Source organism: Anthonomus grandis, chromosome 10 (assembly GCF_022605725.1).
Source record: "Anthonomus grandis grandis chromosome 10, icAntGran1.3, whole genome shotgun sequence".
NCBI lineage: Eukaryota > Metazoa > Arthropoda > Insecta > Coleoptera > Curculionidae > Anthonomus > Anthonomus grandis.
This window is the reverse complement of record NC_065555.1, coordinates 10,400,822-10,425,872: the sequence shown is the minus strand read 5'-3', so window position 1 is coordinate 10,425,872 and position 25,051 is coordinate 10,400,822. Positions and strand designations below refer to the sequence as shown.

Genomic DNA, 25,051 nt, shown 5'->3' with positions numbered 1-25,051 from the left:
GTGGTGAAATTATGTCGTGTAGACTCAGTAATGACTTGCTTTAAATTAAAAATATCAGGTAACTGTTAGAGTTTGATTTTTCCTGTATTTTGCCTTAAAAAATCAATATTGAAATCTCCCACACCTATTACTTGGTCATAGCAAGGAATAGTTAAATCAAATAATTGGTCCATCCAAACAATAAAATGATTAATATTAGAGGATGGTGGACGGAGAATTAGTTATTAAGGTGAGAATGGAATAAGAAAAGAAGGCAAGTAGCAATGGTTGGAAAGAATGAATGTAAGCAACTGAATTAGACTTTGAAGAATTTGAAGAATTAAAGAAAAGGCATTGCTATATTGACCGAATTTGATGAAAATGTATATGTATAAATGAATTTTCATATTTATATATGCGTCATATTTCCTATAAAATAGCACTTCCTCACCAAAGTAGTGCATACTGTCTTTTCTTCTTAAAGCGGTTGTACTTAAGCTATATATGCTTAAATGAACCAATAATGATAACGTGGGAGTCAAACCATAAGGCATCTACCCTAAAAATATCATATTACCTTGGCAATGACCCCCTAGCTCCTCATTCTAGTAATCCCATAAAATTGAATGCTACTTCCTCGTGTCTATTAGTGGTCCATTGTGCCTCTTTACACCTATGTTAAGTGGCTGTCAACAATTTCGTACATCATACATCGCTTAAGCACAATAGGAATTGTACCCAAGTATTTTCGGCTTTTTATCGCGCTCCACAAAAGAACATGAATATCCGAATATCTGATATCTTTTTCCCGGTATGGTTGTATTGTAAAACGCGGCGGGATTTTTGCTCTTTCGCTTTAGAATGTCAAATAGCTAATGCTTTAGGTGGAGTTTAAAAGAATATTATAGAAAAAAATATTATAAGGACTATAAAATAACATAAAGCAAAAAGTACAAAGAAAATATTAATTTCGTTAAGGTATTTACAAGAGTCATAATACACTACTCAAAACAATTATCGTATATTTTGGAACACAACACTTCCGACATCCTGATGAAGAAATAACATTAGCACATATTGATTTCTGTACATGCGAACCTTAAAAAATGCAAGACAATAGCAAGAAACTTACAAATTCTGATAAGTGGTCATAAGATAAGGATAGTGATTGGACAGTTATAACCAGACTCAGAGAAAAACTGGTAATAACTAAAGTATTATATAATATACTAAGTACTAATATACTAATATACTAAGTATACTAAGTATATATTATATACTAAGTCAAGGCTTATTCTCTCGATGAAATGATTGAAGAGTATATAAAAGACGTTAGTTAGCTGCTTTTGGTGAAGGAGATGTTGTGGCTTAAAATGTAGTAAGCTTTGGTGTATTGACCTCTATATATCTGTTAACCAGTATAATTATATTATTCTCGGATTAATTGTATATTGCATGATAGTTCGACTAGCGCGTAAAGTTGTTTCTGCAAGATACATACGTCAGATAGAATACAGATAAGATGCAATGAAAGAACTATTAGAAATAGATTACATTAGTATTTGGACAAGAAAAATCATAGTTCTATTGAGCTTCGTCCATTTTTCTGCTAATTACTTTTCACACCTGTATTCATTGATACTATTGCATTTTAAATTTACAACTGGATCTGTAAAAAACTCCTAAGTAAAGTCCTAAGGAACCACAGAACTTCTTGAAGGAACTGTTTGAAGCCTTTATCAAGTGGCATCATATCTTCGAAGAGTGTAAACAAAAATGTATATTTTCTGTCAAGGTGCACTGTAAGACATAACAAAATTTTTGTTCAATCCTATTTAATCAAAACGAAAAAATTGTAATAAAATAATAAACAAAAACTCATAAGGAGGTTTAACTTTTTGTAGGTAAATGTTTATTTAAATAGTTTTTCTTCGTTCTACCATGCAACTTTGCATATTGCGTCTTTTTGTCAATAAATATTTTGAATAGTGAACAAAATATTGGCATATAACCTTTAATAAAAATTGGTAATTTTTCAATATTAAAATAATAAGCCTTAGGTTTATTTCTTTACATGCATAAAAATAAGAAAATAAACTAATCCTAAAAATTTAACTACGTATAGCTTGCTTGCAGAATTTCAAAAAGCAATCAATACTGTTTTTAGTATCAATATTTTTCAATCCTTATGATGAAACTTAAATTATAATTCTTATTATTTTTTTTCTATTGTTTTTAATTCATTGATGTCGAAAGTCATATTCTCAAGTCAATAATATCGCAGTTTATTCTTAAAATCCCTACTAAATCCATTACTGACAAAATCTTTGACCTCTAGGAGTCTAAAAAACAAGCCTTTGAAGAAGTTTTTTAAGATCTGTAAAAGTTTTTCTTTTGTCAACTTTTGATCTACGTTTATGATGTATAATAAACCATACAATTAGTAAACCATACCCCTGTAGAACTTCACAGCTTTATTGTAGTTTATTAACGAGACTTAATACTAACCTCATAAACATTGACAATCATTTTGTTATCCTCATTTTTAAATCTGACTGGTCTACTGTTTTGTATATTTTTCTAAGAGTTAAGTTTGAAATAGTTATGCAGTAAATAGGTCTATTTTTAAGTACTCACGCACACTTTTAATGCCAAAAACTGGGATATAAGATTTTACCATTAATACAGATACAAGATGTAGAAAGGCCTTTTAATGACCTTTGTTTTAATATAGATCCACCTAAATTCATCTCAGAGCCAAGTTATTTTGTTTGTTAGAAATTTCTAAGTTTGGACAAAAGTGTTTTGATTGATTAGCAAATCCATGAGTCAAAATACTCTTACACTACAACTCGTAATTTCATTATGGTTCTGGCTAAAGAAAGGGTTTATATTTATTGTTAAATTAATTCTTTATTTTATATAATTTTTTTGGGTAAGCAAAATATATTGTATTTCCCATATATGTATTTCCTTGTGAGATTTTGTTCCAGGTGTAGGTTCTGTTTGTAGTAATTTTCTGTTTTGATCATCGGGATCTTCGTATTCATCTGGGATAAAACAGGTGGCGCTTATATTTTATTGAATCCCAGTTGAAGCCGCGCTATTCTATCAAATAATATCGGCTTTTCTTTCACAAAATCGCCAAAGCAGTCACCTTTATTAAGTTTCTATTTTAGCTCTCCCTTTCTATACCTTTGATTCGTTCTCCTTCCTTTGTTTTTCTTGTACCCATTTTCCTTTCTACATTATCATCAAAGCCACAGACAACTACAAATTAATTTAAACCAATATAAACAGCATAGTATCTAATATTCTTTTTGTCAAAACAAGGCATAACCTAAATGGCTATCAAGCCTTTTTTTATATAATATTGTTAGCGAGTCTTAAAATTAGGGTAAACATTTTTCTACTTGAAAATTGAATGAATTAATTAAAATTGAAATCGACAAGTCTTATTTTTTCAATTTAATACAATAATTCAACACACTTTTATTTTTTTTTTTTCCAAGTTGCTCCATTTTGCCAAAAAAATTATTTTATAAAAAAATCACATAATCCATTAAACTTAAATGTTTTGACTCAGAACTATTGTCCCGTACATAAAGGCCATCGTTAGAGAATATAGGATTACGCCTATTTTCGACATAAAGCCTTGAATATAGCCCATTATCCGTAAATCTCTGCGCTACAAAGGAGCATTTCTTGCGGTCAAAATATTTTTAAATCGATCCGAAGGGGCGCAATAAGCAAAAATAACCCTTATTGGGTGGTTCCTTAAAACCCACGCTGGTTTGGAGCTTTCGCGGTTCGTTGTGCTCGAATACTGACTGCTCTCGGCACGGGTATGCCCTATAAATGTGAGGGCAGGAGCTTTTAAATTAACGAGAAATTGAGAAATGGAAGGAAATGAACTCGATATTTGGACTAAGAGGTGGTCATTATAAGAAAATTTTTTATGTCTGAAAAAGTATATAGGTTTGTTTATCATATCTACCAATCAAATTTTACAATCAGTTAAATCATCAATCAATCAATAGCCGTTTATTTAGCGTTTAAAATATTCACATAATAATGTAAGTTAATAAGTAAGTGTAAAATAAATGGCAGCACAAAATACAATAAATCCAAATTCGAGATTTTTTTTTAAAAATATGTTTGCAACAAAAATACTAAAAAATCTAACAAAAAATAAAGGAAATACAAAAAAAAATAGACAAACACTAGAATATATCGCATAGGAATTTAAAATATGTATTCGGGGTTCTGACGGGGTTGTGATTTAATATCGGCTAAATCTAATGAAAGCGAAAGAGGGTATTTTTTTTGAGAAAATCTTAAGATTTTTTTTCTGCATTGGGCATATCTTGACATTAAAGGTAAATATACAAGTTTTCACAAATATGTGTGACGAAAAATATTTTTTTCTCAAGTGAAACTTTCTGTATGTTTTTGCATTTTCGGATTCTCCGGAAATATATACAGGGTGTCCCAGACAAAACAATCCACCCTGAAAATCTTTCAAAATAAATTGTTTAGGCAAAAAACGGCCGAATACGTCAAATTTAATATTGAGATGGTAAACGTTAAATAAACTTTTTAAAATGACAAGATTTAAAAAACAGGGTGTTTTCAAAGTGACCTTTGTCCATTTTTTCAATGAAATATTTGTCCTTTTTTCTTAAAAGCTTACGTTTCTAGAGGTGGAAAACGATACTGTATATATCCATCTCTTAAAAAAGTTATGAGGCGCTCTTACTTAAGTCATTCTGTTTAAAAAAATCTGCTAGAGTAGGTGATTCCTTGAAAAAAAATACATCCCTTCATAATGTTCCTTTAGTAAACTAAACTATTTGTTCTTTCAGGTCTAGCACAATTCAAAAACTCGTTTAGTTCCTCAGGTCCTGGGTCCTGTTTATCAGGTAAGTCTACTTCTTCTTACATACAAAAACTCTTATAAAGACAAAAACACGATTTTATTGTGGGTTACACTCTTTTAATAAGTCATCCTTCGAATTTAACGATATTCGCAAATATTTTCAAGAATAAATTTTCAACCAATTTATCAAATAACTCTCTTAAAGGCCGACTTCAAAAAGTTCTCCGGAGTTGTTATATTCCTTTTTGTTCCCGACTACACGAAACTAAGCTATTATACGCTTTCGACCGATTAACTTGCGCTAACAGCCTGTTAAATCCTAATAATTACGTTTTTCTAAAGGCTCCTTCGTATTTCTTTATTTCGTTTACGATAAAAGAGTTAGAGAAGTAAGGAGATTTATGTTTATAACAATATTATTAGTAAGATTTTTCTAAATAAATACAATTTATCAATTTACTCAAATAAATTAACCGCAAAAACTGAGTTTTCTTAAAATATAAGGTAAGACTGTTAGTATTTGCAATTAAATAAAAAAAGAGTAAAATCCCAAACTGCATATTTACGCAACACACAATATTAATTAACTGAAAATGAACTGAATCAACATAGTATGATAGGCAAGTGAATAATATGTTTTTCTAGTGAAATGTCTCTTTCATTTATGCTCAAAGACTTTAGTAACCGGCATGTTATTGTGGTAATAAATAAAATGGATAATTAAGTATTTCTAATTGACGTTGCTTTATGCAAATAATAAGAAGTTAAATATACAGACCTTGCCATAGAAATCAAACAAATGTGTCATGTGAATAGTGTTCAAGTAATTCCAATAATTGTCTCAGCCATAGGTCTAGCTCCGAAAGTTCTCCACAAAAACACATCTAAGCTCGGATTGCACAAGAACACTTTTATAGAAATTTAAAAGGCAGGAATTCTCAATACATGTCGCATAGTCAGAAAATTTCTTTCAGTTTGAAAATTGAGCCGATTCCATTTCATACTTGTATCCGGGAAACATACATTTTATTTAGTATAATTATAATAATATTAATAATCATAATATTATTTTATTGCCAACTAAATTATATAAAATGACACACCAACGTCACCAAGAAAAAAAATTACATACAAACTACAAAAATTTAAGAATTACTGTAGTCATAACTATTCTTACATGAAACATAATAACATTTAGATTAGGTAAAATATAGGTTAAAAAAAAGAGGCGGTAAAATGTCGGAAAACCACATGCTATGTAAAAAATGGCATAAAAAGGCAATTGGTGATTTTTCTCAAAAACTATATTTTATTGATGCATAAAAGCTACCCCATTTATTGAGGCACTTGCTATATATGGCTTATCTCAAAAAGCAAAAAATGATAAAGTTTTGGAGAGTCACCTAAAATATAAAAATTGCAAAAAATAAAGGCAAAAGGCAAAAGATATATTATTACTTACCTTGTTTTTTTTTGTGATGAATAAACCTTAATTAATTGATTCATGCACTATACATAACAAATTACTTAAAATATAAAAAGGGCAAAAATGCAATTCTTTTTTTTAAATTATTTTTTCCTTCTTTTTATTTTTTTTGCATAAAAGTTACTACATTGGTACTTTGTGGTAATTAAATTACGTCTCTTTTGCCTCTTCTAATATTTACTTGAAAGATCGTATTGACATTTATTATCTTAAAATTATCTAAATAAATTAAACTCTAGGCAAACATTTTCTTATTTCAAGTAATTGAGTGGTATATTTACTAATATTATGGTCATTTTTCTAAAATTACAATAATGTTTATAAATTTCAGGTAGTTGGGACGATTTATTTTTTTAACACATTTGCTAATGAACAAATTTTCTCTTCAGGGCAGTAAAGCCTTAAATTTAATGCAGTTAAGTGTCTGTAATTTCATGCGTCTTTGAGATGATGATTTATCTAACTGGGGAATATTTAAAAACTAAATACATGAACGCTTAAATAGTTAAATTAATCTTAATAATCAAAAACTCAGAGTCTTTCGTTTGAATAAAGTAAATCATAGGTCTTCAAAGTGCCATTCCAGAGATTTTCGGAACTTATCTGGAAAGGCTATTAGAGGATAAGTTTTAAAAATGGTCTTTGTGGTAAGCTTATATTTTAAGTTCTAAGTCAACCATCGAGTTTTCTTTGAATCATTTCAATATAGGAAGCCACAGAATCAGTTACAAGTCACCCATAGTCTAAAATTTCTCTTTGATGGTTAACACTATAGTATAATTTTATCTGATTATGCAGATCCATGATCTAAGGGACTCTATGCTAGAAGAACAACTAAAATAATCAGGAATCACTTTAATTCTTCGGAAGATATGATCTTTAGTACCTGAATGAACAAATTAAATGATGAAAAATTCATCAAGTACTTCTAAGATGTGGACCACGATTAAGACTGATGAGGTGCTTGAGTTTACAGTAATTTTTAACAAAACGAACTTTAGAAGTAACTTTCAAATAGCTGCGTTGGTCTGAGAACTTATACTAATCAACCTATTTAAAAATAATGCTTCTAGTAGCTGCTTGCTACTCTATTTGTTATTGCACTATAATGTAAGTACTTTAGGATGACTCAAACATGACACTGATTTTTGCAAAAATATAACTAACAATTTCGCTCACATCTCATAAATCAACATTTATTAAAACGGATGATTTTATCATTCATTAATTACCTTCATTAATTAAAACAATCTGCGATATGCAGCTGATATACATATTATAATGTCCGTCTAATTATTAACTCAAATCGTATCGTAATTTGTGCTTAATCAATTTAATTTGGGCGATACTACCGGAACGGTTTAATAAGTAGTTAGTTGAAAATGATCAAGAGACTAAGCTTTTAAAAGAATAGAATAGGGTTTTTGGAAAATCACCTAAAATATATAAATGACGAAAAAACGAATTTTGATTTTACTCAATAATTAATAATTTATATTTTTTTTTTTTAAATACATCAAAGTTGCTTTAATAATTGCACAACGCGCAGGTTTAATCACGTCTCTATCTCTAATAGCAAGGAAATTATGCGATTTTTTGAAAGTCACCTGAAACTGAAAAATTACAAAAATATCAAATTGAGATTTTTCATATTTTTTAAAATTTTATATATGACAACATGTTTGAAATTTCCACATTCTAGAATTTCCTTGGTGAAGTATATAGTTAGTTCCAGTTTCGTTTATAGGTTGGAAATACTAGTAAGTTTTATCGACTGAATAATCTCAACCAAACAATCTTTGTAAGTCGTCCATTTTATACCTTTTTTATCTATAACTTTTATTTGTATGAATTTTAATTATAGAAATAAAATTATTTCAAAATTCATTTAGTTTTAAAACATATATAAATTTTCTTCCAAAAAATATTTTTTTAAATTTACTAAAAAAACACGTTTTTTTATTTACAGAGAGCAAGTTTTTTCTTTTGAAATAAAAATAGTCAATTAATATGATTTTTATTATGCTTTTTATGCCCTATTTGCCGAAATGTAAGTTTTTCTGCAAAAAATTGATTTACAGAAAATCGAACCCACCACTTGATGATCTAATAGATATGACAATCCAGTTACTTTATATAACATTAAACTGTCAATAAATGCTTTCATATTTCACGAACCAAACTAGCAAAACTTATAAGTGATTGAACAACTATTAATTAGTAAAACAAGAACACTTATCCAGGAATTGGGAATAAGTGCTGGGGCCCTGTTTAATTGCAAACCAAAGTGACAATTACGCGACAGTTTCTCTCCGCTAATACGGTAATTTTATAATTGGACGCTCCGGGCTATGGGCTTGAGCCATTGTTCTGACTTTCAGGGAGAGTTTTCGTCAACAATGTATCCCATTTAATGGGATTAGAAGTTTGGATACCATAATAAAGCAAGAAAACATATTAATTTCTAGTCATACAATGATTAAAAATCATAATTATAAAATATTTATTATCGATTAAATGTAAGATATTGTTGAAATACATAAGGTCCTTAACATCTTAAAATAACCAATTGGATGATTGGATAATTTAAAGCAACTATACAAACGTTGTTAAAGTTATATTTTTTATAGTTATTTTTTTGTTTTATTTGGAATTAGAATTTATTAGTCAAGGTTCATTTAAGATTTTAATGTTATTTTTAATGCCTTATAATAATATTATCTGTAGATTTTATGTTGTTGATTCATTTGCCTAGTTCCAGACTATATTTTTGAACGAGGTAAGATGAGGGAAAACAATGTGTAAAACAACAAAACAAGCAACAAGATAACAAAAAATATAAAGGAAAATAGCTGAATAGAATATAATCAGAAAAACGATTTCCGAATGATAATATGAAATACGTAAAGAAAAACAACAAAAAATGTAAATGACATTCTTAATGCTACCTTAAACTGACCAAAATATATGTAAGTTAAGAAACTAGAAGGTTGTCTTACTAGTAGACCAAATTTCCCAAAAATTATTTTAAATCGATAATATTAGATTCCTATAACCAAAAAATTAAATTGACATAGCAGACATATAATACAACTACAAATAAAGAAAAGTCAAAACAAAAATTCAATACATTAACAACAGAGATGTGACAATAAGAATCATTGAAAACAACGGTGACTTGGCGTTCTAGTCACCAATTGATTTAAAACCAAAACAGATAAGAGAATTAATTGAGATTCTGAAAAAACTCAATTGTGGGATTTTCTTTATCACTTAAATGAAAACAGTTTATGCGATAGATCTAGTTATAGGCGCTAGTTATAAGTCATAACTACCTCAGAATTTTAGATAATAGAGCTCCAGTGTGAGAGACCTTTGGTTGTAGAAGATATTTTAAAGTACCCGTAACCTTAGCTTAAAAAACTCTGTTTTTGAGAAATTGTGTGTGCTTTTAATCTTTAATTGTGCTTTGTAAAAAACCTAAACCAAGAAAATGTAAGATATAGAAGAAAATGTTTAGTCTACAGAATTAAAATAATGACTGATGGAATTATAGAAAGTGATATTAATGAGTTTAAAATTCCATAAGAAATGACCTTAGTTAAGATCACGGACATTATTCAACACAGGTATAAGAGGAGCTCATGCTCTATTCACTTAAAGCTTTCTAATAATATTAGAATTTTAGTGATGAGGAATTTTAATTTCATATTACGACTTCAAGCATTCAGAAAGATGATTGATAAAGGAACTTAACTTGGATTATGAAAATATAAATTCTAGCAATCTACAGCATCACATCAAAAAGAATAATAATTGTTATCTAAAATCTATTGCATATTTACATAATGGTAGATAAATTGTTCCTTTTAAGCTGCAGATGAAAATCTTAAGAGATTTACCACAACTAAAAACCACTAACCCAAATGCATTCTTACTGTATTGTTTAATTTTAGTTTTAAAAGCAAACGAACATGATGGCTTAGGTAAAACTTTAAATTTCAGTTTTAAAATAAAATCTCTTAAAAGCGCTATTTTTAAGTGCTTTCATAAAGCTTTTTTCCAAATAAATAAAAGTCAATTATTGTTCAACAAAAGTGCCCAAGAATAGGCAGTATTTTTTTTATGTAAATAATTCTATTAGGTTTGGGTTGAGTCTATTACCTATTTATTCTAAAGTAAATAGATTGTTTTCTATACAATAAATTGGTATTTAACAGTGAACCAACTACTTTGGAAAATCTTATAAGAGCTCTCGACAAGAATTTAGTTGCTGTTTCAGTTTCCTTAGATTGTCCAAAGATATTTGAAGTATTGGAACATGACCTTTTATGTTTTTTCAAATGCACTATCTTGACTTTTATTAACTGGCTATATATTTTTAATCACTACCTGAAAACTAGAAAATAGAGAGTTTGTGTGGATAATATATCAGCTGATTCTGGCATAATAGAGTGAGGTGGCTCTATACTATTATAATTATTATATTTATTTGATAGTGATTCATATTGTTATATGCAAATTGCACAATACTTTTGCATTACTTCGACACCTTGGATTCGCAAACTGATACAATATCTTTGAATCATAACTTTAATAAGTGTTATGGTCCACATTTCTTGTAGTTAAATTAGATTTCTAAGTTTTTTAAGACCCTCAGCAGCTTTTGGGCATTTGTGAAAGAAAATCTAATAAAGCTAATAAAACAAATATAGTTCCTTATTGCTGAGGTATTTTATACCACAGGTTGTTTGATTTATCTTTCGTCCTTTTTCTAGGCCTTTCTTCTGGCTCTTTTCCTAATGGTATTCCTCCTTTTTTCCTTAAGTACTTAAGAAATATTAATATATTTGAAAGTATTAATGGTCATCTTGCTCTTTTTGTTTAATAGGTTAATAAATTCTCTTAAATTTCCACCTGTTTGGAATATTCTGAGAATTAATAAATACTTCAATATCTAAGGTACTATTATTCTGGTTTGAAAAGTGTTAGCACATATTAGACACATCTTTAGTATAACATTAAGAGATGTGTATAAGATGATGAAATTAAGTTCTAATATTCTTAAAATATGCAAAAAACCTTGGAATGTAAATACCTACAGATCTAAGACTTAACAATTTTTTTATTTATCTTTCACACATAATTCCTGTCTCCAGACCTTCTCTTCTTCATAGATGTTTTAGTTAAAATTGCCTCAAAATTTAGAATATATCTTATATAGTCATCTTCAAGAGAAAAAGAAATATTTAATTTAATGATCACGAGTTGTTAATAAAATATAATAGTCAAACTAATACCATATTATTTCAATTAACAAATAGTTCTTAACAAAATACGATTTTGCCAAAATTTCACTATATAAATTAATTATCAGCAACATTATCCTTAAATGGGTTTAAAACCATACAATTTATCATAGTCCCTGTTTAGATATGATCTAATTCGTAACTGTATGTAAATGTTTAAATCAAATTATTCACTTACAAGCAAAACGATCCAAATTAATTAAAATTGATGGGTAATCATAGTCCCATGAAAAATTTGTATTTGTGTAATCTGTCAAACACAAAAGGGGTCTTAATCGAATTTGAGCCGTACGACCCGAGGGTTGATGCAGTCGAGATTTCGGGGTCAATCCTTAAGGGAATCCTAGATTGAAATTAAGGAATATGAGGGTGACGATTATGGGATTAATGACGTGTGGACCGTAATTATGTGTTGATGAACATTAACTTGGAGGATGTATTAAACATTGTTATGGGGGCATTAGTATACCATAAGTATTTAAGACTTGTGTATAAAATTAAATAGTTAATGTGTAAAGTCTAAGTTTATATAATATAGAGGGTGATTGAGGTAAGGAGTCTTATTAAACTAGAGTTCGACTATACAAGAACTCGATTGATACTACATTTTAAAAGCATTTGATTTATTGATCTTTAAATGATAACTTATTTTGGGTTTCATTTCTCAATCCCGTGTACTTTCTAGTATACTTTGTCACTTTGTCACTTTGATGCATGTAAAGAAATTTCAATTTTCCATAAGGTTTCTGAATAAGATTAGAGACATGACTCGAAAAGTGCAAATCGCTACACTAACAGTTAATAGGACTTATATATTATATAAGGACACCACATTATTTACATTAATAGGAAAGAAATAATAATATACTCGGGTATCACCAGCAAACTGATGACATTCCACTTAAACTAATTGATATTGATGACGCAACATTGTAACTATTGTAGATACTCAGATAGATTAGCAGTATACAATGAAAAAAAGAACCGCTCCTAGGACACTGCCCTGAGTTAGAACACATTCTATTTCTACACACTATTTCTACAATTTAATTAGTGACGGAGAAGAATTATAAATTATTCTTTGCCTGATATTATTCAGATATGAATTTTAAAAAAATTATCGTATCTTCGTCCAGTCCATAGAAATTTAGTTTGAAAAGTATCGTATCGGGATCTATGGTATTGAATGTGTTGCTATAATCTAGGAATATAAGATAAGTACAAATATTTTTATTGTAGGCCATAATTATGTCATCATATAAATATATAGCAGTGATGTGGTTCTTAAAAAAGTTTTGCAAGTGAAATTAAGTATTAATCTCTAACTATTCTTTCAAATATTTTTACAATACAAGGCAGTATGCTGATAGGACAAGCCTCTCATCTACTCTGGATAAGAGATTTTTTTCCAATGGAATTAGCTATGCCGATTTCCAATTATCAGGAAAGTATTCTGTTGTAAAGCACTTAATGATAATAAATGTTATGATATCAGTTTTGTGTGGATATATTGAAACATTTTTAAATTAACAGTGTCATAACCTGTAGCATTGGACATTAATGGCATAGTAAGTCAGAGTATAAGAAATAAATCTTTTTAGTATTCTAGAAAAATTTGATATAATCCAACAACAGTCTTTCTTTTTCTAAGGGATGGTATTCTGCTGTTTCTATAGAAACCATGTTACAGATTTAATAGTGAGAGCAGAGAGGTGGGTAGACAGATGCACTCTCTATATTTAGATTTTACAAGGACTTTCGGTAGACTTTAAAAATTAATTTAAAAAATTTAAAAAAAGATCTAGATTTATTTCTTTTATCGCAGATTGCAGTTCGAGCACACTTGGTCAAAGAATATAAAAAACTCTCTAAATTTTTTGGAGCGCTCTCAGGAATGCCTCATAGCTTTCATTTTGGACCAATCCTTTTTTTCAATTTTGTTATTAGACCTTGCTCCTACATTATATTATTGCATATTTTTGATATTTGAAAATAAAAGTTTTTCGATCTATTGCTTCTGCTGGACAGGATTTACCACTGGTATAACGTAAATAGTAAATCTATTGTGAAGCTAAGTGAATACCTAAAATATCAAAATTATTTAAAATAATAATTATCTGTTACACTACTTATTAGCTTGTATCATTTCATCGATTTAGTTGTTCCAATTTCAGGAAACTCTTCCAGAATTTCAAGTATATAAAAAAGAAATTGGAGTAGTTAATCCCTAAGATGTACCTAAAAAGTGATTAGGGTTTTGTAAAGATATTGCATGAAAAATTTAGGAAAATGCAATTTTTGTGATGCACATTAGCTTTAGTGATAATATTAAACTCTTTTCTCAATAGAATAGTTAACACTTTTAGTATTGGACTTTTAAGAATTTTAATCTATTTCACGAAAAATATTCTAAATGTCTTAAAAAAATAAATGTTTGGGCCAAACCCATTTGAATCTTACCTGGACATTTCATTAGGATTTTGCTTCACCTTAATATTTGACAGATGTTTCAAAACATTTGGATGTAACTTATCCAAAGTAGTGGATGAGACTTAGGGTTATGTCAACTAAGATTCATTAAGAATAAACTATAGGTTTATTGAATTACTATTAAAAAAAGCATCTAGTAAGGAAAAAAGCAGAATATGAAAAAGGAGAAAAAGTAGTAAAATCAAAAGAAGTAGTGCGATCACTAGAAATTTAGTACCGGTTCCAAACATCAGTCATGAGAAAACATGTAAGGCAGTCCAAGCAATCCTACTGTGACCAAATAATGATGTTTAACAATATATAATATCCTTAAAACATATTAAAGCCGACATTAAATAAATCCGTATTTCGTATATATTTTTATCCAACCATCCGGAAATAATAGAAAACAACCCCAAAACTGCCCGAAAAGCAATCAAATAATCCCGAAACATGTTGACACAATTAAATTTGGAGGATCTCCCGCCGGGAAATATACAGGCATAGCCGATCATAAATTCTACTGATTGGATGTTATGGCCGCATTACCAATATTAGAGACAGATGAAGCCGCCACAATTTACTACTTATGCTCCTTAGTTGCTTTCTATAGCCAAGAAGGGTTGGTTTAAGGTTGGGTAATATAAATGGATTTGGAGAGACGTTTTTGGGGCGTATTATTTTTACATAAAAGTCAAGAAACACATAAGCTTATGTAAGACAGTTCTTGTAACATATACATAAAGAGAAGATGGTTATTATTAAGAAAGTAGTAATAGTTGAAATAGCTCAAACGTTTGTGATAGTCCTATTGCAATTGACTTTTTTGTTATTTAATTGCATTATTTTATTTTAGTAGCTTTTTTAACGGTGAAGGTGAAAAATTAATTCAGACTTGCTTTCTTGTTTAAGAATAACCTAAAAGACTTACTGCTAGTGATAACCACAATAGAAGCTTAAAGGACTCTTAAAGCTTGCGAGTAAGAGAAATTATATATATCATTCCCGAAATACAGGAATCTGATCTCCGAGAACAATATCGTTCATTTGCGTTCAGATCTGTGGATATTGCGACTCTTGGTCTAAAACATTTCTACTACAATATAAATTTATAGAACTCTGAGCTAACGAGATTAAAATTTGATTTAAGTCCAAAAGACATAAAATCATCTTGTCAGTAAATTTGGGTGCCCAGGAAATGAAGTCCACAAATAACAAAAAAATATAATTTCTGATTGTGTGGCTTATTTAGTATATTTCATTTAATAAAAATAATATAATAAAATTATGATAAGAATAAAAATGTACAGTAATTTCTAGTAGATAATATATTTATTAAACTCCTATGAATATTATAATTTTATTGGCGATTGTTTATCGGAAATAACAACTGAACTAGAAATGTTGCATTGTGTTCAGTGATTTTTGCTGTACAAATTTTTCTGTGCCTGTTCTTTGGTTGGTACTGCTTTTGGGTCTAAGCTGTTATCAAAGTTTAAAAGTTTCTTTATTTTAACTTGTTTTCCTCAGTGTTTAGAGTTTGTTTTGGGAGTTCAATTGATCGTTCTTGTTGACTTTTAGGCTTGTTGGTTCTCTCACCTTCCTCTTTGTATACTTACTGCCTAAAAAAGCCTAAGAAATCATTTGAAAAATCCTCTGAAAGGATTGTGGATGGTTATTTTTCTTAAATCCTTAAGAAATAGCTGCAAATACGTTATTTTTTTATTTAGGGAGAAATGTTATGTATAGAGCTTACCATTTTGTGTACGATTTTATGGCCTGTGCTTATTTAGTTCCCATCTAATTACAGTTAGTCCGTTCTTGTTTTCTCCATGGAAATCGTGACTTGCTCCTTTAGGAGAATTATGTTGTGGCCCTTGTGTTATTTATTTACTTTAGCATTGTGAATTTTGTGGTAATTGTAATTTTTCTAGTTATTTTTTTGGAGGAAGACCATTCTAGATCGTTTTTCACTGGCTGCAAGTTGTACTTATTACTACTGCACGTTGTCTTTGCAATTTTTGAAAATTTCACCCGCTATAGGGCACAAAAGTAGTCCACAATTGAAATTTCGGTATAGTTGTACTCTTGTTTTGAAACAGTAATTTCGCCCGAAAGAAGATTTTCTAACAATCTTCAGGGATTTATTCAAGGTCAAACCTACTACGTCACATTCCCTAGTGGCACATTTTTGGTAACCCTTATTGGTTTGCAAGGTAAGACTTCTATTTGATCCTATTTAAATTAAAGATATTTCTTTTCGGGTTTTTATTTTAATTTATTTCTTGTCTTGATTTCTTGTGGTTTTGGATTTATCCTGAACGCCGAGTTACCCTCTGGTCACACCTTTTGTCTTTTGAAATTCTGGGATACCTGATGTACCTGGCTTGACTTGACTGGTGATTAAGTTGAACACTTGCGATCTTTTGAATTCTCACCACTCTGTCAGCTCTTTTCTCAGATTGTGATAAGCTGATTTAGATAATCTTTGTTGTGGCTGAAGCCACCTATAAGAGGAGTATCGACTGATTGAGTTCTCTACCCAATAGCAGCTAATAGATATTTATAGTACCCCAGCCTTGATTCAATAGTAAATAGATATACAGCGTGAGTCTGTAACTTGGAATAAATTCACTAGTTCATATACTTTTTTCTTCTCAAAAAAATCCTCGTACACGTCGAATAATATTTATATTGCGCAAATAATATCTATTATTTGTACTCTTTTTTGTTAAAAACAAAGCTATATAGCGTGCCTCAAAAATAAGATATTTTATATTAGACGCTTTTTTTTCTAATATTCCTAATGTTTTATTGCAAATTTTTAAAAAGCGTATCAAATTATGCATGGCTGTAAAATTTCAAGTTTTTATGATTAACTGTTTTCAAAATAATTAAAATATATTTATTATAAAGTAAAAAATCTGCTTTACTTAAAAAGTTTTTTAACAAATAAAATATAGCCCATTTACAATTTAATATCATCCTAAAGGTACTTGAAAATCGTTTTAAACATTTCTAACAATCATCTTGTTTTAATAAGATGGTGCGCTTCCCCATTTTGCACGTCTTGTTCAAAACTAATTCCAGGGAGATGAACTAGTGGAGAAGGACCTTTTGAATGGCCACCAAGATCTCCCGATCTAACTCCATTAGATTTTTTTCTACGGGGACACATGAAATCTAGTATGTTCAAGCCTGCAAACATTGAGGAGTTGAAAACCAGAATAAGGCATGATTGTAGATTAGTTTCTTCAGAAGCTAGTAGAAACGTTCAAAATGAATTTCAAGTACGTTTAGGACATTGCCAAATAGTAAATATATATGTGCTATATTTTGAACATTTATAAAATTTTGAGTAATTTTTTGTTTTTCTTAAAAACAAGGTGTTCAAATATCTTAGAAAACCTGAAATTTTGTATAAGTCGATATGTTCTTTAGAAACAAGCAATAAAAGCCAAATTTATATGTCTAATTAATATGTCTTTCAATTTTGGGATACACTGTATATCAATTTATACATAAGTCGTTAAAAATATTTAAAACGATTTTCAAGTAAGATAGTTCAGATAATTGTGTTGAAGGCTACAATATTTCTAGATGTGATCGGCTGGGCAGACGTGGTGGTAGAGTGGCCTTCTACATAAAATCTAATATTTCTTTTGAAATTGTGACTACGTTATCACTTCATTTTATTGAATGTATTTGGATTAGGATTAAATCACGTAATGATAATGCTGTTATAGGAAATGTCTACAGACCACCAAATTCCAATATAGACCAATTCTATTTGCAGTTAGAGGATATTTTGGCTAACTTATATACTCTCTTTGAGAACATTGTATGTACTGGTGATTTAAACATTGATTTTCTAAAATTTTTAGATAATACTAAACGCTTAGAGTCAATAATGGACACATTTGGCCTTACCCAAGTAATAAATGAACCAACTCATATAAACCCTGCTTCAGTATCCTTAATTGATTTATTATTTACAAATATTGAATGCATACAAGAGGCCGGAGTACACAATGTACATCTTTCTGATCATTTTCCCGTGTTTCTAAAATTTCTAAATTTTAAATTGAAGAGCAGCATCCAGTGATATCTACTTTTCGTTCTTTAAATAAAATAAATTTTAATAATTTTCAATACGATCTCAAATCATTGCCATGGGCACATATTTATGAGTTGCGTGATATCAACGAAAAAGTGGAATTTTTCACTGCAACCATGCTAGCTCTTTTAGACAGATATTCACCCATTAAAACCTTTAAACGCAATCGTAACTACAAATACGCTCCCTGGATAACTGAAAATAAAAGGCTTTTTCAGAAATTACGAAATAGAGCGTTAGGTAACTTTAAAACTACAAGACAGCCAGCGGCCGATGATTATTATAAGCAATTGCGCAATTTCACGACAGCAGCGATTCGTAATGAGAAAAAAGCCTTTTTACGAACAAAATTTAATTCCAATTTATCAAGTAGAGAAACCTGGGCAGAACTGAAAAAACCTAATATTGTTAGAAATAGACAAAAGAACATTCCTCCAAAATTATGTGATCTAAACTTAATTTATAATTTTTTTACTTCGAATTGTACTAATCCGTATCAAGCAAATCAGAATCTGCTGCAGTTTTATAATAATAATTTAGTTAAAAATTTTGAACATGCTTTTCAATTGCAAGAAATAACTGAAATCGAGTTACGAGAATAAGAATTATTCTGTCCATAAAAAGTAACGCTTATGGTTGTGATGGGCTTAATATTATATTAATTCAGATTTGTTGTCCATTTATTCTCCCCTTTGTGCTTCACATAATAAACAAATTCAGTTATTTCAAATTTCCAAATATGTGGAAACACGCCTTAGTCACGCCTTTGGCTAAAATAGCTCAACCAAAGGAACTTAAAGATCTCCGATCAATGAGCATTCTTCCCGTTCTTTCCAAAATTCTCGAAAAAGTTGCAAATAATCAAGCTTGAGTATTTTTGAACAGTCATGAAATTTTGCCACTCAAACAATCAGGGTTTCGTCAAGGATATAGCTGTGCTACGGCTATGGCTGACGTGACAGATGACATTTTCCGAGCGTGGGATCAAGGGCAGTTTATTGCTTTAATTTTACTTGACTACACAAAGGCATTTGACTTAATTAATCATAGGATTTTATTATCAATTTTAAGTTATATAGGATTTTCAAGAGATGCAATAACATTTTTTAAATCATTTTTGGGTAATCGCAGCCAGCAGATCGTTTTGAATGGTATAAAATCTAACTCAGCAGCTTTATCAGTAGGCGTTCCTCAGGGAAGTATCCTATGGCCATTGTTGTACACAATTTATACATGTCGATTTAAAGACCATTTAAAATTTTGTAGCTACCATTTTTATGCGGACGACACCCAACTCTATATTCACTTTCATCCAAATAATATAGAACTTGCCAATAGACAGATTTGGACAGATAAATTTGGATTTAAAAAGTATAATAGAAATCTCAACGTATCACGATCTAAAGATAAACCCTTCAAAATCATCCGTTACTGTATTCGGAGGAGATAAAAATAATAGATTGAGAGTTAGCAACGAGCTTAATATACAAATTAACAACGTCTCCATTCCATTAACTAACACGTCCAAATCATTGGGACTTGTTATTGACTCTGATCTTCGGTTTCATGAGCATGTCACAGAAAAGCTCCGAAAAGCCTATGGTGCTCTTAAACTTATTTATAATCAAAGAAAATTTTTAAATCAAAAATAAAAAAAAAAAACATCTTTATGACTCCTTAGTGCTATCCAACTTTAACCACTGTGTCATAGTATATGGCCCATGTTTGGATCAGTTTGATTCTCGTAGAATTCAGAAAGTGCAAAATGCGTGCCTTCGCCTTATTTTTGGGATACGCCGCAGAAATCGGATCTCTCATAAGCTTATAGATATCGCCTGGCTTAATATGTATAACCGCAGAAAACTGCACTTCATTTTGTTGGGCTACAAGATAATAAAATTTTAATCTCCCCAATACTTGTATGATAGAGCAGATTTTAGAATTAACATCAATAATCATCACTAACGCAATTTACATCTTTTTACTATTCCTCGACACAGAAAAGAACTTTTTATACGAAGCTTTTCATATAATTTGGCTTCCAGTTTGAATTCCTTAAAGATTACATCATTTATTGATCTGGCCTGTTCTACTTTTCAAAGAAAAACTAAAGACATGTTTTTACGTCAGTAAATAAAGTTGGTCTTTTATTTTGATTTTGATTTTTTGTGTGATGTCGCTGAATGTGTTTTTGTATTTTTAAGTTTCAACTGTTATGATCTGTAATTTGAAATATTGGTACTGGTTGTAGAGCAAATTTTTTTAATGTTACACTTTTTAAATTTTTTTAGAGAGCGCCTAAACAGTATCTGGTCTGCGTATCAGAATATTGACGTAACACGGCCTTTTATTTTTCATAGACATTGTGTATTTCTTAATTTTTATATTGTATTTTGTATTTGTTTATGAAAAGTAATAAATTTTGTTTATTATTATTATTATTAAGTACGTTTAGGATAATAATAAATAGCAAATAAAATACATTTTAAGCAATTGTTAAAAAACTTTTTGAGTAAAACACATTTTATGACTTTATTTTAATTTTAAAAATTGATATATAATTTTGAAAATGAATAAAAAGATTTTATTAAAATAAAATTATAAGGTGGTAAACGGTTTAAAACTGACATCAGACACACGCCCCAGGGGTTTAATAACATATCAAAAACCCTCTATTTATTAATTTTGTCTTTAATTTTAATTTGTTATTTTTATTTGTTTACATTCTGCTGTTGACATAAAATTATAAATTATTTATTTTAATATAAAAAAATTATTACAAGTTACAAACTCATACTGTATGTTGTTTTGTGTATTGCTTTCTTTTGGCTACCAATAATCTATTTTCTTTAAAATTTAATATTGTTAACTACATTTCAATGTCTTCTTTATTGACTACTCCTTGTAGAGTTTTGATTTATTAAGACGTGTACTAAAATTGAATAATTTCTTGGTACTACCTATAAAGCATGTATGATCATAATTTGCTACTGACGGGGTGAAAGAAAGTAAAATTTAATGATTAAGCTATTCTTTTTTTTTTAATAAGAGCCACTATGCTGTAACCCAAAAATTTTAAGTGATTTTATTGCGATTCCTACAAGGAGCTTATTTAATAGTTGAAAGTGACATTAAGCATTCAAAAAAGTAGTCAATTTTTTTCAAAGTTACCTCTTAACTCTTTGAGGACGGAATTAATTAAGTTACGAAGAAAACAGTTACTACCAAAAAATCTTTATTTAAATGGGTATTTGAACATAAAATAGTATAAAAAAAATAACTGTCTATTTTTGAAAAAAAAAATAAACGGCGGTTATCTGGACTAACCACTAGTCACTCACTATGGTTTGTGGAAATCGTAAAAACAGTTTTTTACATCTTTCAGGCATAATCCGACGTTACATGTTGAGCACTTTCATACGGTTCGATGTGGTCCCTTGCGGCTACTGCATTGGGCACATCTAAGAGAAGTAGTATGAATGGGCATATGAGCATTTTTATCGTATTTTACTTCTTGAGGTACAAGAGGTTTGAATTTATTTGGGGGTTTCTCTGCACTTTTCCGACCACGTTTCGTTGTTCTGGATTTGAACCAACTAAGCCACACACTACAGAAAGCCGAAACTGTTTCAAGGTCATAGTATTTGGCATTCTTTGTTTGAAGATGATGTAGGAATTAATGACTGTAACAGCCACAAAGTACCAAAAAATTCGGTGCCACCATTTTCGTGACTTCCTATCTATTTCTTACAGTGACTTTAACATGTCAAACTTGTCGACGTACCCCATGTGCTAGTTATAATCGTTAACAAGTGATGGACATTCTACATCTTCTTTAGAGCCGTCTTTTTTTCTTCTTGAAGCAGTTTCCAGGTTGGCAGGATCGTGAAAATTTGAAATAAAAAGAACCTTTTTCTATCCATCCACTTCAAGGCTACAATTCCTCCTGTAGATACCCGATAGTCCGATTCGCCTCTTTTCAAATGCTTATCGTCACGCAAGTCGTTTGGCATATTTTTTCTATTTTTTGTGGCGGTTCCACATGCATAAATGCCTTCCAGTATTGCAAACAGTAAACTGTTTTGCACTTCAACCGAGTTAAAAAAATTATCAAAGTATAATTTATGCTTCTTACCAACTAATTCTCTAGATAAGTCCTTTATATAACCCTGGCACCTAAGAATTTTTTAGAACTTTACCCGTATAAATTTGAAATTGCGACATAAATCCTGTTTCGTCACTTCTTACCCACACCTTGTATCCCCTCTTGATCGGTTTCATCGGTATGTATTGTCGAATGCTGCTTCTTCCTTTGAATCGTATCATAGATATTCGTCTATGGCTTGGTACTCACTTGGCATAAATGAATTTTGATAAGAATTTGATAAGGCATCAAGGAGTGGGCAAATTTTGTAAAGCTTGTCATAATTGTCATCTTGCTTTTTCGGTTCAGTTGCGTTGTTATTCAAATGTAAGTTGCTCAAGAACCAGCCAAAGCGATCCCTGGACATAGCAGTACTTATATAATCATCTCTAAGTTCAATTCTGGACGACCAATAATCACGATAGCTGGGTATAGGTTTAATTCCCATCAGAAGGTTCAGACCAAGGAACACTTTTATTTCAGCTGAAGTTGTTGGCAAAAATTAACTACAATTGCCACTTTGTTTTTGAACGGCATAAAGGTAAGTTTCGAATACAATTTTTTCGATCAGATCCAACGTAAACAAATGCAAAAAAATATCAGTAGGACTTTCTAGATCTTGTGGTATAACGGGTTCAGTATTTTCAGTAAATGGGTCAACATCTGTACAAAATGTTGTCTGCTTTGTCCACTGTATTGTAGTATTTCTAAGCTGTAACTGTAATTGCGCCAAAGGAACCTCATCTTCAGATTCCCAATTCATAGTTCGGTATAACTACAGCTGCAGGTATATCTTGCTGTTCCTCGATATATTCTAATATATCAACGTCCATTGCGATAATATCCAAAATGTCCTCACCGTCACAAATATGATCTTCGGTAACGGAAGACACCTCTGAGTCGTTATCAGATGGTATGCTACTGATTAAATTTTTAAAATCGCCAGGAAGTAGATTTTCTAATTCTTCCCACCTCCAAATAATTTTGGACGGACCTGAAAAAAAAGAAATAAACCCTCTATTAAATAAATCACTAGTAATAAAAAATATCCATAGCAAATGTATATGTGTTAAATAAATCACTAGTAATAAAAAATATTCATAGCAAATGTATATTTCAACTCCTATTAGATTTGGAAATCACCAAGAACCGCCTGAGACTATTATAGTCAAAGTCTTTATTTCAAACCATTCGTAAATTTCCTGTAAACCAATAATCTTAAAGTTTTCTGATACCTCTCAGATTTACTGATGCTTGGTGGTTAGACCGGACACCACACATTTGTTTTACAAAAATAAAAGTAATGGGCATAACAAATTGATGATAACTATCAAAACAATTAATTTCTAACAAATAATTATAAAGAAAATATGTTTTTACCTGCCAACGTGAAGCAAATGTACTTCTTTACACCAAAACAAAACAATTCTTTTCACACTAACCAAATATCGAAATAAAAACCGAATTTATTGCCATCTAGAGAATACATGTAATATTTCCATATAATATACTACTTAGGCAACACACTAGGCATTGTGGTTAGATCAAATGACCGCTAGACGTTATACTTAGTACGTACCAATTTGATAAATTGTGGTTGGCTTAGCTAACCACTGGTCTTGAAAGGGTTAATAATAAAAATTCAGAGACTGAAGGGACATAAAGGCCTTCGCTTGTTTGTGATGTTAAACGAATAGCTTTACCGACCAGATGATGCCTTAGGACGAAACACGTGTAATAGTTTAAAAAAAAAATGAAAAATTAACATAATCTGAGACCATTGGCTTTGTGTCCCTCCAATCTCTGAATTTTTTTTTAACATCAAGCAATTGGCCTGTAAAAATTAAATGATTTTTTATTTTTCCCTTTTTTTCCTCTTCGTCTAAGTAACATTTTGACTAACGATCTAGGCCTTTTGACTAAAAATTCGCTGGCGCTCACTAATATTTCGAACGTTTTAGTTAACCTTGTATTTAACTGGTAAAATTTCGGGCGTAACAAACTCACCTCTGAGTAAAGTTAAATATTGAGTGGCTGAAATTTAAATTGAGTTGGACATAAGAACAACCTCCCAGTTCTTTAAGATTTTTATTTTCTTTTTAAAAATCACAACCCTCAACCATATTTAATTAGTTAAGTATCTTGAACTAAATAACTTTAACAATTAACTTGGTCTTATTTTTACCACCAGTGAGAAAGAAAAATAATGTACATCAGATATTCAAGCGGTAGTTACTAGAACTTAACATAATTTGAACTTGCTTGAATTTAAGGATATACCAATAGCACCCAATGCTTCTTTTTTATAATTAAATAAATGGGTAAAGATAACAATGGCGCCCAACGTGAGTCAGAATATTTAATCGCAGACAAGCCTATAAGTAACATTTTTTAAATTCTTTCCTCAACAGGTCTTTCAAGCTAAATTTAGTTCATAAAGATGACAAAGTCAAGGTATTTAACTCTTACGAATATACACAAAAAAGAATATAAGCTACAACCATAACTATTTTTTTAATGAAACTTAATAAAAAACTAAATTATTAACGCCACCACTGGCACCCTCTTTGCAAAATAGCGCCAGCCCTTCTCAGTGGGGGGCGACAGGCCGCCCGTTTCCCCGCAGCGAGGCTCATTATCAGGCAGAGGCACCCGCGTCCCCCCCTAA

General features: G+C 30.2%; 1 protein-coding gene and 1 long non-coding RNA gene across 2 annotated transcripts in view; both read left to right on the top strand.

Annotated features, from left to right (window-relative positions):
• Positions 1-25,051, top strand: part of LOC126741384 (visual system homeobox 2-like) — a 191,043-nt gene that overhangs the window by 53,583 nt on the left and 112,409 nt on the right. The window contains exon 4 of the mRNA XM_050447778.1: positions 4,845-4,901. Coding sequence (XP_050303735.1) covers positions 4,845-4,901 — 57 coding nt within the window. The remainder of the gene's footprint in view (positions 1-4,844; positions 4,902-25,051) is intronic.
• Positions 8,507-9,077, top strand: LOC126741493 (uncharacterized). Its single transcript, XR_007662199.1, has 2 exons — positions 8,507-8,667; positions 8,726-9,077. It is a non-coding gene; the product is annotated as an uncharacterized LOC126741493 (long non-coding RNA).